This window comes from Furipterus horrens, unplaced genomic scaffold (assembly GCF_987537825.1).
Source record: "Furipterus horrens unplaced genomic scaffold, mFurHor1.1.pri manual_scaffold_12, whole genome shotgun sequence".
Taxonomy (NCBI): Eukaryota; Metazoa; Chordata; class Mammalia; order Chiroptera; family Furipteridae; genus Furipterus; species Furipterus horrens.
The window spans coordinates 95,951,441-95,966,353 of record NW_028327182.1 but is presented as its reverse complement, the minus strand read 5'-3'; the positions used below and the strand labels follow the sequence as shown (position 1 = coordinate 95,966,353).

General features: G+C 47.5%; 1 protein-coding gene across 1 annotated transcript in view; it reads left to right on the top strand.

The window, feature by feature from the left end:
* NEIL3 (nei like DNA glycosylase 3) overlaps window positions 1–14,913 on the top strand; it is a 35,477-nt gene that overhangs the window by 4,734 nt on the left and 15,830 nt on the right. Inside the window, exons 2-4 of the mRNA XM_090258296.1 lie at window positions 5,981–6,108; window positions 13,948–14,082; window positions 14,348–14,561. Coding sequence (XP_090114422.1) covers window positions 5,981–6,108; window positions 13,948–14,082; window positions 14,348–14,561 — 477 coding nt within the window. The remainder of the gene's footprint in view (window positions 1–5,980; window positions 6,109–13,947; window positions 14,083–14,347; window positions 14,562–14,913) is intronic.

Sequence of the window (14,913 nt, the reverse complement as noted above, 5' to 3'; positions counted from 1 at the left end):
AGTGGGTCACGACACTGTGGTGCATTTACACATTGGAGTACTACTCAGTAGAAAGAAAGAAGGAACTCCTACCTTTTGTGACAACATGGATGGAACTGGGGCTATTATGCTTAGACTGTGTTTTGATGAGTGGACCTAAAGACATCTGTTCTGGTGCTTAGAGACCATTTTAAAATTAGTCTCTTCGATGGTTTACATTGGTAGATAAAGCACCTCTGATTAAGAAAAGTTTTATATTAGGAAATTTTAAAAGATGTAGACAAAATGGAGAAGAAACTCTGGAAGTAAATCTAGTATTATTATTCCCCCTGTGGAGAAACTATATAACTGCACTAGACTTGAAACATTTATCTCTGGAAAGCCTTGTTCTGGTCTGAAGAATCCGTCTTCCCTTTCACCCCTGGCCGGGTGGGGTACACGGTTATCAGCACAGTGAGTCACGGGCTGTCTCTGAAGAGCCACATTGTTCTGACAATTTTGTATTATTAAGGCACTTGAAAACGGGAAGGTGAACTTCTCTCAATCATACCTAAATTGTAGCTAAGGAGATTTCATCTCTCTTTCAGGGGAAAAAAGGGATGCAATGTTCAAATAATATAGGATTATAAGGGTCAACACGAGAAGGTCAAGTGTATATTGGGCTATTGTGTGTAGTTACAGCAAAGACAATAGGCTTGTGGGAAATGGTTTTTGAATGGGGACAGCTGAGGCTTATACAAAGAGGTGATTCTCCAGTAGGACCAGCATCTTGTAAATCTTAGGTTTAATGCAAAAGCCTTGCCTCGTTCGTACACAGTAGCTCTCAAAATAAGTGGAACAAATTAGCTCGGAATACCAGAATTCTCCCTACAGTTAAAATACATGCAGGTGCTCTTGATAGTAAATCATACATTGGAAATTTTATTTTGCCCCAAGTCTGTTATCCAGAGCTGATGCTTTTAGACATGATAGTGCCCTGGGAATCAGATGATTTAGGTCAAGTGTCAGCGTGATAAGACAGCTGAAGAAAAGGATATTTGTGTATTATTCTCCTCAACACCAAAATGAAGTATTGGAATAGATGTTTTTCAAGCAATCATTTAAATGCTAAGGAAACATCTCAAATAAAAACCAGGGCATGCTAGGGCTGGTGGCTGCAAATACACCAGTCCCTTCCTAAATCCTTCCTCAGTCTTCCCATACAGTTCTTTTTACTTTATGGGGAATTCTGGTAAGTAGCGTACTTTACTTCCACCTAGCTTTTGTGAGTCACGGGATAGCTTTTGTGAGTCACGGGAATGCGGTCCTCTTATATTTCAAACCACACTTATTGCGGATAATTAGAAAACGAGAGACTGGGGTGTTAGTAATTTTCAAAGCAGGTGAAACAGATGGTGGAGTAGAGGTTTTTGGCAGGGATAGTAAAGTCAGATAGGGTTGGTGGCTGGGGGGTGGCGTGAGGCAGTGTTTTAAAGCCACACAGATTTAGGAGGGAAAGGCGGGGGGTCTGATTAATCCCCCAGCTGTTCACTAACCTCTACACACTGAGTGCGGCTGTCAGGGATCTGAGACAGCACCGTCACCGTCCCCAAGGAACGGAGAGACAAATGAGGGAGGAACAAGTCACAGACACTAAGGCAAGTTCTATGACAATGCTTACCGCAAACCCTCGCTCGATAGAAAGCCTCTAGGTCACTCGGCTTCCCAGGTGGGGACATTCCAGCACCAAGAAAAGGCCAGACTCTGCCTGTGAGCAGGGAAGGGGTTGTGCTAACATCTCATTTTAATTCCCAATCACTCATCAAGTATTAAACAAGCCATCGGGGCCAAGGTCACCCGGCCTCTGCAGCGGGAACAGTTTCTGCTGCACGGAAGTCCCCGATAGCGTCAGGTCTGCAGGTTCCCAGAGACTGTTTCTCCCCCAGTGCGGGTCCTCCGCTCACCCTTCTGCCAACCCCTGTGCGGAAGGTAACGGTCACCTTCCTCGGGCCGTGAGTGTCCCCTTTCAGAATTGGCGGAGCCTGTTATTTCGTGGCTGTTTCAGCATCTCTGGTCTCAATGGCACATTGCCTGCCGTTCAGTATGGAGACCTGGACACACCACGAGGAGAAGGAATAAGACGTATGTGACACGCTGAAGGGCCGGGCCTTCGGTTCCCCTTGGGGCCCTGTCAGCCAGCGCAGCGCGTTTCTCTCTTCCCTGACGGCCATGTGAAGACATGCAACGGTCTCCCGCATGCTAAGCACACTGCCTTTGTTTTCTGGATTCGTCCTGCCACGCACAGCGGAGCTTATTTACAAGAGCACACACTGCGCTTTGTCTTGTTCACCCGGGTCCAGGAACCATCAAGTGGCGGAGGCCCGGCCTCGGGCACTTTCTTTGCCCAAGCAGCCAAACTTCCTGTGGGGAGCCCCACCCGACTTTCTGACATCTCTGACGGCTGACAGTAATTTGGAAAGCCTGCAGGGGCGTGCTCCAGGATGGTTCTGATGCTGGGAGGGAGCGATCCTGGATATAAACACGTGCGTTTTTTTTTAACCTGCCCCTCAGCTTCGGTCATAGGGGATGTTCCAGCTGCGCTCGCCAAATAGGGAGCCAAAGTTAGCTCTGCAGTTTCTCTGCGATCCCGAGGCAGGGCCTTATATATAGCCTCATTTAGCACAGAGGCATTCCACTGCGGAAACCCAGGCTAGGGATCAGGATAAGCTACGTTTGGGTTTCTTCCTGATTAACATTATGAGGGGCCCAGAGCAGTGAACTCTTTGGGCAAGAAAAGGTAGAGGTTTTCATTAAGGGCTCATTTTGTTGATGGTGTTGTTTACTGGGCTTTTACTATTTCTTTTCGTTGTTCTCTCCTGTCGTGTACGTCATACATTGATTTAAGAATGAGTGGCGCAAACATTTTCTATCTGAATTGTACTCTTACATATTTTGTGTAGTCAGTGACGACAAAACCCAGTGATATGTAAGTGCCGCGTTAGATTTGGGTGTTTTGATAACGGCCTGATTCCCGGTTGCGGAGAGGAGAGCACACCCCCCCCAGGTTCGCCTGTTCACAGCGACAGGAGAGAGTGTGCAAGATCCAAGCCCTCGCCCGCATCGGTCCCCAGTGACGGCATGTACCCCGCTGGATGCTCTGTGGGAGAACCGCTCTCCCCTTGGGGTCTGGAATACAGAAAGTGGGGGACGTGCTTGGGCACTGATGTGCAGGTGCTTAAACAGGACATGGGAATGTACCTCAAGCCTGACGAGGGGAAGATAGTCCCTCGCAAGGCCATGCACTCAGCACAGGCTGCGACGGCTGTTTGTCCCCCTGCAAGAGATGTTCCAGGTGCAGGGGTGGAGGGATGTGACAGGCTGCACAGGACGGCCTTTTCCAACATCTTGCTTAGGTGTTGAGTTTTAGATTTAACTTGGGAGATTTAAACATTTAAGGGAGATTAACTGGAATGACCCTAGTCACAAATACCCTTCCAGCCAAGAAGCAGGGATAGCAACAGTGATGTCTGGGGCCGTATGTGTGCCATGGCATCAGAGTCCCCACCCAGAAGCCAGAGGCCATGGTCACACCGTCGCTCGGGAAGAATGCTGGGAGAGGAAGAGAGATCCCTGACTGACAGCAGAGGACAGGGAACAGCGCTGTGGGCCACCAAGGCAGACATGGAGGTTTCCAACGCCACGAACACCTTCTATTCGAGGATCTGAAAATATAAAACCTACTCTATGTTGAGGCAAAGTTTACTCAGGACAGATCTATATCTGCTCTGTATATCATCCTCTTAAAAGTGCCCTGACCAGTTTATGAGGATGCTTCACCTGCTCGCTGCTGTCATGGCAACCTGCATTGACACCTGCTCTCTTCCTCTGCCCTTGGCGTGGAACACATGGAAGTGGCAGAATAAAGTCTTTGTGAAGCAGAAAAACATCCAGACTCCTGGTGCTTCTCAGTTGAGTGCTCTAACCAATTCCTTCATAAAAACAAGGCAGATGTCAAAGCATGTTTCTCCTCCTTGTGGACTCAGTGGTGCCACACCAGGTGCTTGAGAATCACAGGTCCCAGAGCTCCACCGAGGAAGAAAAGAGACCCCAGAGGCAGGTGTTCTGAGGTCTTCGTGACGTGTGTATCTGCAGTTCCTGATGCTGGAATCTCCCAGCGGTTCTTCCTGTGGTTCCTACAGAATGGGAAGGCTGCCCGTTTGAAGCACTCCTGTGTGAGTGTTCATTGTCACCGTGAGCCTGCGATGGATTTCCCGGTCCTGCCTGTGGAAAGGAGGGGTGGAACCCCAGCCACCTGACCTCCAGGCAGTGGCTGTAGCCATGGCGACGGTGAACAGTTTTAGAGGAAGAATAGTTTCTGTTCTTGTCTTAGTCTGCCTGGGCTCTCATAACGACAGACCATAGACTGGGCGGTTTAAACACATTTCTTTTCCCATAGTTCTGGAAGCTGTGAGTCCAAGATCAAGGTTCCGGCCCATTTGGTGTCCGGTGAGCGCTCTCTTCTGGGCAGGCAGCAGTCCACTTCTTCTTGCACGGCCTTTCCGGCTCTCTGGTGACTTGTCCTATAAGGACACTAATCCTGTTGGATCCGGGCCTCAGCCTCTGACCTCATTAAACCTTAATTACCTTGTAAAGGCCTTATTTCAAAGACAGTCCCATGGGGGTTAAGGCTTCAACATACGGATATTTGAAGGGGACGCAATTCAGTCCCTGACATTTCTCAATTAAAAAACAAACCAAACCTATTATCCTTTTGAACTGAATATGGCAGTTGTGTCTTTTTAAACAAGGACCAATTCAGTAAGCTAAATAATAGAGTGGCCATGTTATCTTAAATATTTAGAATGACAGGTGTCTGTAAACCAAAAGTTTGAGCATCACTGAATGAGCCACCCTATCATCAGTGGAAGGAAAGTTGTGATTTGCTCTTGGACTGTATCTAAAACTGTTTTATAATTATCCCTCTGGCACCCCTACCTCCGCCCCACTAAGATTTCATCAGGAGCTTCTGAGAAGCCTTTGGTCCATTTGAGAAAACTATCAGTTGGAAGTATGCATCTAATATAATAGCTGTGCATTTGTAACAGTATACATCGTCTATTACACATTGAGTCCAAATTAAATAATATTTACAACACATGTCTCAGGAATAAAACTGTGTAAACAAGACCTGTGTACGTATGGCAGACTTGAGTACCAGCATCTAGAGCCAGTCCGTTCCTCCCCCTCGCCCACAGAAGGACTGACGCCCGATGTTTACGATTCCCGAGGTCTTCTTCACAGAGTCCTGTCCATGGACTGTGATCCTAACAATGTGCACTCTGGTCTTCCGTGGTGACCAGGGGAAGGGGTAGTAGACGTCATTTTCCTTTATTATTAACATTGCTGGGAAGGGAGAGAGGACCAGGTTTCACATCAGCATCCTCTGCTCCGGGGGCCTGGGTTTTAGCTCTGATTCCTTCTAGCCCACAAGACCGTGAAAACCGAAGCTCTCATTCTGTGGGTTCGGTAAATGCCTCCCTGATGGGAGTTGGCTTCAGGGTGCTGTTTACTTTTTTGCTGGCTTATGGGTTCACCCTTGCAGGTCAGAATATTTCATTATGCGTTAGCCACCCCTTCGAACTGCTTTGATCTGAATGTTCCTTTGAGCCCCTTGGCTGTACATCAGGCAGCAGAAGGCTGTATTGTAGCAGTTTTAAGACATTCATATCATTTCTCTACGTTTCCTTTACATCTGTGCAGAGCTATGCTTCCCTGGAAGAACCTCACTTTGATTGTGTACCCATTACTTTTTCCCCACCTAATTTCTTTGTTCTCTCTGTTTTTAAACGACTGCACAGTAATTTGACAAAATGGATGTAAACAGCTGATCACCTTGACTTGAGATCATTCTTCTCGTTGGGACGCGCCTGGAAAGGAAGACCCGGAAATACATGTCAGAATTAAACTGTGCTCTTGTGTAGAGTCTCTGTGTGCTGACACACGCGCATGTGTTTCCTGCCAGGCCGCCGCGGCGGACGGGGAGGCAGGTCGCGGCCGGCGCGCCCCGAGCCCGTGGACTGGGGCCGTGTACAGCGGCGTGGAGACGCTGGGGAAGGAGCTCTTCTTGTACTTTGGTCCGACCGCTTTACGGTGAGATACGCCTACACGGTACGCACCCCCTCTCTGTCGAAGGATGGGTGGGAGGCTTTTCTTGTCGTTTCCCGGGTGTCACAGGTAATCACGTAGGAAGGGCTCCACGTCTAAGAGCGCTCTGATGCAAGAGGTTGAGATTCTTCCATGGAAAGCGATAAGCAGGGGAATAAATCGTGACGTCATCGTTCCTTGGAGAGCTAGTCGGTGTATTTCTCTCTCTCTCTCTCTTTTTTTTTTGTTAATGGATAGGCTCGGAGGGCTTCCCAAGAGATGTCAGAGCTGCACGGTCCTGCTGCGCCCTCCCCATAGCTCTTCTCCCCTCCCACGGCAGCAAGCGTTTCCCGCATTAGCAACATCCGTTTTCTGGATATTTATGACAGCTATTAGCTTGGTTTAAACGTCTCTCTAGATTTTTATGTTTTTCTGCCTGCCTTCTCTCTCTGAAGCCTGGGGGGAATTGGAAACTTATTTATAGAGCTCAAACACTGTCCGCAGGAGGAACCGGTTCCCGTTCTTCCACAGCGCTTACGGGAACGCGCTGCCCATTCGTGGGCAAGGAGGACCACGCCACCCACCGCCTCGGCTGCCTTAAACGAAAGTGTTGAAGTGCATGCCATTGCCAGAGCAGGACCACCTAGTAATTTCTGCAGAACAATGAGGAAGGCCCAGAGATGAATATGCCCCGTCATTCTTGGTCTTCTCGGAGCTTGGCCCCGAAGGGGGCGGGTCTCAGGAGGCTCTGGCCACAGGTGTAGTGGCTGCTTCCTTTCAAGCCCCTGCAGCCTTAACCACGATTTGATACAATAATTCAAGGCCAATGGCAGATCAGTTGTTTGACTATGCGCTCAGCATCCTAAAATCAACTGTGGTCCCTTTCCCAACTGAAGTTAAAAAAATGCATGCCCACCCCATGCTTGGTGGGAGAATGGGTACCTCTGTCACAGGACTGGTGGTTGTGTGGGTCTGCAGGTCTGTGAGCAGGAGATGGAAATGCAATCTTTTCTACCCACCAGGCCAGCTTGCCATGTACAGAGTTGTAGTGTTCCAGCCGGACATGCGCTCATGCTTAATGATCGCTTACAGATTTCCCTGAAGTTGCAGCTTTGCACAACCAAAAGGGCCCGTGGCTTTGTAGCATCTTCCAGGGAAGGCCGTGGATCTTCCCAGGGGTTATTGGTTGTGGATGTGGAATACAGGCATAGCCCTCTGTAAGTGACTGCGCCACGTACATATCCACCCTTCACAGAGCTACAAGTCAGAAAGTGACTCTTTGTCTTATGAGAAGTGCCTCATAGTGCTCACGGGCTTGTATAGCACCACAGAACACTGCAAGTTATTCGATATACATTTGTTTTAGGTGTGCTGTTTTGGTGTGTGTGATTAATACCTGCACTTCTTCGGAACACTGTACAGAAGCTCTTCATGTATAACAAGCAATAATCATTTTAAGTTTTCTTATACATGTAACAAATACTTATTAGGGTAAACAGAGAAAAAAATGTACACATTCACTATCTCACTACCAAGTATAATCTCTATGAACTGTGATGCATGTATTCCCAGTATTGGGGTGATTGCATCTATACATCTATTCACCCAGACACACCCACCCTACAAGCTGCTGTTGGCCATCAAAATGAGCACAGCTGCTACATCTTGCACTAACATTTAAAAGATATATATATTTAATGAATCTCTCTTTCCAAAACACTTTGCTATTTCCAGTTTGTGATGTGTATGACTCTGAGTGTTAGCAATTATCATACATGCTCAGAAACTATATCTGAAATATTTTAGAGGCTTTGCCATTCTAGAGGAGCTTTATACATTATCGATTTTGTGATTTATTGCAGTTTAAGTGATGTGATCCTCTAGACAGAAATGCAAGAGATAATGAGACAATTCTTTTTGGCGTGCTACTTCATGGTAGTAAATACCTACTGTAGTCTGCCCAGCAAGCCTACTGATCTTTAGGGGACGTTATTTGTTCTGGAAACTGGTCATCTGACTACAGTAGCCAGAGTTCAAGTTGACTTGAACGTAATCTTACTAACCTTCTCTCTCCTACAGAGTCTGAGTTTTTCCTGAGACTTTCTGACCTGATGTGGAGCAGGGTCCGGCTCTCTGTGATGTCGGAACCTGGGGGTGGAAGGCCTTAGAACTGGGAGGTGACCGTGCCCTCGGCTGGTCACGAAGGCCATGTGAGGTGCTGGAAAACAAACCCAGGCCATGTACAGCAGAGAGAACCCCATGGGCATTTTAGTTCCTCACTCCCCTGTTCCTGAGGTCCAGCTGCATTCCTGCCTTCCCTGCTATTGAATTCTTTGACCCTGCCTGAGATTCAGTGAGCTGCTAAATAGTCCTCAATGCTCACATTGTTTTTTGAATGGAGTTTCTGTCACTTGCAGTTAAGGAAGCTGACCATTATCAAAGGGTACAAACTTCCAGCTATAAAACAAATGAATCACAGGACTGTAATGTACAGCATAGTTTTAATAATGCTTCATTGCATATATGAAAGTTGCTAAATGAATAGATCATAAAAGTTTTCGTCATGAGAAAAAATAAGTTTGTAACTGTGTAAGGTAAAGGTTGTTTCCTACACTTACTGTGATTATTTTGCAGTGCATACAATGATTGAATTATTATGCTGTACAGTTGAAACTGGTATGTTATATATGTCAATTCTGCCTCAATGTATGCCAGCAATACCTCCGTTTCAAATAAATGAATGAATGAAAAAAGGAATCTGAATATTACAGCCATATCAGGCAGAAAATTAAATGTTTTAGTTTTTGAAGTGCTAACTTTTGTCTTCTATTTCAGTATATATGCTTCCGTGTATAACTGGAGAAACACAGACGTTTTCAGCTGGTTCACTTGCCTGCTTCCCGTGCGTGCCAGCTGACGGGCTCACAGGCTCTGCGGCTGTCACTCGCCTGCTTCGTTCCATGAGACTCATTACTTCATTCTGATTTTCCCCTGGTTTAGAAGTTGTTTATGCCAATTGTAACACATCACCATAGTTCCAAAAACTGTAAAGGGCAAAATAAATAACACCCAAGAAAGCACTCTTAACAGCTTTTGTAAATATCATAGATCAAACACAAGTTGTATATATACCCTGTATTCATACATAGCGTGGATTATAATATGATACTGCATAGTATGATTTTATATACATGCAAATTTAATTTATATTTGACTTTTCTTTACCTATAACATGTGTATTGTATTGGCCAGTGGCAAACTATACATGCGCCTTATTATTTTTAACGTGTGCAGAGCATGCCAGTGGGTGGGCCTGTCGTGTTTTCATCAGCCACGCTGGTCAGCATTTGCCCTTATTTTTCACTCTGACAAATAGATGATGTTAGCGTCTCTGCACACGTTTTGCCGCGTTCTTAGGATAAAGCCCTAGATGCGGACTGCGGAGTCTCGGCCGCTGGAGCTTTTTATGGCAGCGTGGAAGGCACACAGACGCCTGTCGCGAGCGGAAAGCCCAGCGCCGACCCCTGCGCCGTCGGACCGCAGAGGGCGACTGTCGCGGCCGCCTGGGCGCCGGCTCTGCCACGTTTCCAAGCCCGCGAACGTGCGGACACGGGATCTCTGCGCAGCACTGCAGCCCGGGGCAGGCGGGGACCTCGTCACTGCAGCCTCGCCGGGCGTGGGTCCCTCGGTGAATCATTGTACTTCCTAAATCGAGTTTAAGCTTCCGGCCTCGTTCCAACTCCGGGGACTTCTTTGGGTCTGGCTCCGTTGACTGCCTCTGGGCATTGGGTTTTGTCTTTATCTTATTTGGGGTGTGTGTGTGTGTGTTGTAATTTTTTTTAAATTCTAGGTATCGCCCTTGGAAGAACAATAATAGTTAAGCCCAGAAACAGTAACGCAGCTCTGTGACATCCCGAGGGTGGGCAGTGGCGTGAGGCTCCTACCAGCCGAGATGACGCGGGTTTGGCTGCGTAGAACGGTCGCTGCTTTCAGGGCAGCTGCTCCTGCTCCTCTGGGGCTGGAGTGTGGCCCAGCGCGGGGGTGGGAGGTGGGGGGCTGGCTTCTCTGTGCGTCTGTGCGACCCCGTGGCAGGGGCGTCTGTCCACACTCTTGCCACGCCGAGCCCCGGCAGTGGCAGGCCGCTGTTGCTGTCCCTCAGTGAGAGGCTCGAGGCGGGGAGATGGGGGTCCTTGTCTCCTTCGCGTAGACCCTGTGCGCACGGACCTCAGGTGGCAGCTGTCCCAGGCATACTGCCCCGCCCCAACGTCGCATCATCTCAAGACTGTTCCAAGCGGACCCCCCCTCTCCTGCGGGGACAGGTGGCTTTTGATTCTGCGCGTCCTGGGGAGCGGAGCGCTGGGCCTGCGCGTGTGGCGCCCGGTTTCGTTCCCTGCGCTCCCCAGAAAGTCCGCTGGTGCTAGTCATTTGGTGCGAGGCTTCCTGCGCAGGCAGTCACTCCTGACTCAGGGACAGGAAGCTTTGGGGCTGTCCTGTCCCTCCGCTACAGCGGCTTAGGGCTTTCTGAGACTTCGGCTTCACTCCAGTGTTTGAGAAGGAGGCAGGGTTTCATGCCAACAGGGGCCCTGCCGCCGGGGGTGGGTCTTTCAGGTCCCGTGCTGAGTCCCACCTTTCTCCTGTGCACCCACTCGGTGGGCACCCACCTGCGAAAGAGCTTAGAGGGAGGGCACCCCCTCCTTGTGTCTGGACGCCAGGGGTTCTGAACTGCCCTACCAGCCGCCCGCAGGACTTCACAGTTCGGTGAACGTTTAGCTGTGTTTTTTTTTCTTACCCATTTGTATGGTAGCTGCCTCTTCTTCCCATGCTCTGCCGCCGTGGGACAGTTGTCTGTCTGTCTTTCCGTGGAGGGCTTGTCACTCATTGGGATTTAGCTGCCCTGGCCGCCTGCAGCCTCAGGTCTCTGATAGGCTCGAGAAAATGTGTGGTTTTGTAAATAACGTGAATTCTTTTTTCCCCTTGTTAGGGGGGAAGCTCTATTCACGTTTAGCTGAGACCACCTTTCATTTACAGTCTCTTCCTGCGAGTGCCTAACATACACGGCACTCGTTCTGTTCCACTGTGTGATTCTTAGGGCACTTTTGGTCACTGGGTCCTTTTCATAAGCAGTCACCTTATTAGTGGTACGCAGTTGTCATTGACACGGATCTGGGACGGGGCCGTTGCCGAGGCCGAGCAGTAGCCTGGCAGAACGGGGTTCATGTGTCAGGTAGGATCAGGCCCTCTTTACTGGTCTGTTTTAGGGCGTTATTTCTAACTGAGGAAGTTTCTGTCTGTCACTTCGATTGTTAGTTTGGACATGATTTTTTATATTATAACTTTGGTTGTAAGTGACAGACACACAACACAGACAAGTTCAGTCGTTATTTGAGAGGCAGAACACGGCATTTTATCCCGAGTCATTTTTTGATCTTGGGGTGCCGTATGATCCCTGAGGATGATGCATCGGCCTTCAGGGGAACCTGGGAGCAAAGACTAAACGCAGTGGCGAGGACTCGGCCTTCCTCGAGCCCTCACCGCCACTGCTGCGGCCAGCCTTCCCCTCGGCACGCAGGCCCCCCGGGGCTCTCTGGCTGCCACGGACAGCTCCCACGTCAGATCTCACTGCACTCAAAAGAAGCAGAGCTCTGTGTCCCAAATTCATAAATTCATCAGGAGAACTCTTGCTGAGTCCCGCATGGATACGGATGGATCCAGCATGACTCAGGTGTCCATTCCTGCATCACCTGTGCCTGGGGAGGGGACAGACACCATTTCCGGTCGGGCCTAACACTCACCATTGTCAGGCAGACTCACGTCGTGCAGAGTCAGTGACTTCTGGGGGCCCATTGGACTGGGGCGGGGAGGGGTCATGCGAGGATCAACAGATAGAAGTAAGGTTCTAACACAATTGTCCTGCCCTGGCTGGGTACCTCAGTTGGTTAGAGCATCCTCCAGCGATGCTAAGGTTGCAGGTTCGATCTCCGATCAGGACACGTACAAGAATCAGCCTGTGAATGCATAAGTAAGTGGAATGACAAATTGACGTCTCTCTCTCTCTCTCTCTCTCTCTCTCTCTCTCTCCCTCCCTCTCCCCCTTTCGCCCTCCTTCCCTCTCTCTCTCTCTCCCTCTTGTCCCACTCCTTTACTTTCCTCTCTCTCTCAAATCAATGAATCAAAATACATTTTAAAAATTCCTAAACTAGATTATTTTAATGAGGGATCTTGAGAAGCAAATGTAACTCTTGACTGTAAATGTTCTCTGAGCCTATGTTCTGGTCTATAAAAGAGCAGCGGTGATTGTCACAGCCTTGGGGGTGTTTGCTGCACCTCAGACTGTTTCATGCTACAGATTCTTCTCTGTTTACGTGAAAAAGGAATTACCAATAAGGACGCCAAATTTATTGGTTTATTGGGGCTCAGTTATCACAACATTTAGCTATTTAATAAAAATAAAAATGTCATTTTATGCATTTTTCCCCCCTAAATTGAATACATTTATTTAGAAAACCAAAAAAGGCATACTTATTTGATTCAGGATTCTTATTGGGACTACTCCTGCATTTGAATTGGGTCTTAACCTTTGAGATTTTTTTTTTATGTGGGTGCAGTTGCATTATAGAAAGTGATTTAGAATCTGCTTGATGAGCCATGTCGCTGAAAAGATGTTAGATGCGATAGCTTCTGTGCATGGCGGTTGTGCACCCTTCACTGGGGTAGGACCTCCATAAACCACGCTGTGGAGTACTTACAGGCACACATTCTTCCTGTCAAGAGCTATGGGCCTGTAAGGTGCATTTACGATTGATGGGAGGGCACGTGGAGTTTAAAGCCCACATTTGAAAAGTCAGACTGGTTAACCTTGTACAATACTCTAACACGGTGCTTTGGAATCGGAAGCACAGAGCGGCAACATTCGCTGCCAAAAGAGCCATATTTATTAACTCAGCGAAGCTATAAGGAGAAGGATTTGAGAGGCAGAACGCAGTATTTCATCTCGCGAGCCATTTTTGATCTTCATCCGAGGTCTCACAAAACTGTTTTCCTTTTTTCTTCTTCGTCTTTTATTTATTTATTTATTTTTACTGGACATGCTAATCAATCCTATAAAAACTGAAAGGGTATGAATTTTTTATCACCGCATCATGGCTTTCAAGTGAACCGTAAATATTTATAAATTCCCTCTTCCCGATACATATAAAGGGAGAAGAAAACTAGGGGAATTGAGGACAATATCATTTTGGGTTTTCTTTTTCTTTTCTTTCTTTTCTTGTTTTGATGTGTAAGATTTTGCACAACCTCATTTAATTGCGTACCCCAAAGCACGGGGATGAAAAGAGACTGAGTGTCTCAAACTTCAGATATCATTTTGGAGTGGGTAAATGTTTCCAATCCATGGTGGCTAGAAATAAGAGCTTTGGATGTGAGTGGCTCTGTAGAATTTCGAAAAACACAAAGCAGGCAATTTACACTTAGCTTCATCTCATCCCAAGCCTTTGAATATGAGAAAAAGCTGAGGGATGCTAGACTGTTCTGTGAATAAAAGATGTTTCATCTGCCAAGAAGAGTAGAATAGGGTATGTTTTCTTGGTGTTATTTCTGAGGCCTTCTTATTTCTCTAAGAATCTATTTTATTTGTGGATTGAAAAACTGGTTGTTACAGCTTCTAGTTTTTATAAAGGTACAAAGCCATATCAGAAAAATATATAATGTTAACAGCCATTGTTTGCCCTTTCAAAGTGCCTGTCCTAACACTGGTTTGTTTATAACCCAGAAAGTGAAGGGAAGGAGCAAAAATTTGATACATGGTATACTTTCCGCCACTCAAAAATGGTTTTGCTTTTGTTTCAGGATTCATTTTGGAATGAAAGGCTCCTTCACAATTAATTCCCTTGAGAATAAAAACAAAAACGGAATTTCTCCTGTGTTGGAAGTACAGCTCACCAAAGATCTGATTTGTTTCTTTGACTCGTCGGTGGAACTCAGGTGAAAAATCAAATCAAATCAAAGTTCTTCGGCCACAAAACACTTAACGGTTTGGTCAGTAGTTGGGTTTGGGGCATCACATGCGGAAATAAATAAATAAACAAACTTTTAAACAATGGCTGGTAAGTGATAAAACCTCATTTTCCAAGAGCCTTCCAATAATGTAGGCCGTTAGGTCATATTTCTCCCGAGGCCCATTGTCAGCGACACCTGCCGAGGTTCTAACCAGACCCACGAGGACTGTGTCTTGTGTTCCTTCCTGCAGAAGCTCCACGGAAAGCCAGCAGAGAATAAGGACGATGGGAGGGTTAGATGTCTGCTCCCCTAAATTCTGTGTCCGCAGAGCCGAAAGGGAGGTTAAGAAGCAGGCAGGACGGATGCTCTGTGACGTGTTAATGGACCAGAGCGTGCTGCCTGGGGTGGGCAACATTATCAGAAACGAAGCTCTCTTTGACAGTGGTCTCCACCCAGCTGTTCAGGTGGGTTATATGTCGTTTTTAAAGGATGTCTGTATTTTTAAATACCGTTAAGGTACTGACATGGGACACTTGAATCTGTATTGTGGGAACATTCTCATTCTCCCCAAACAGATCTCAGGGTCTTTGCTCATGCCCTCCCCCCCACCACCTGTCTCTGTGAGGCCAGCCCACAATGACCACACTGGTTAAAATGGTGGTTGCTTCTCCTCCTCCCAACCCATAGCCCCAGGCTTCCATAGCTTGCTTTGCTCCATGCCATTGGTCACTCTCAAACATCAGCTGATCTTTGGCTCTTATATCTACCGTGTGGAAATCTGTCTCCTCTGCTAGAATGCCGTCTCTTAGGAGGGTG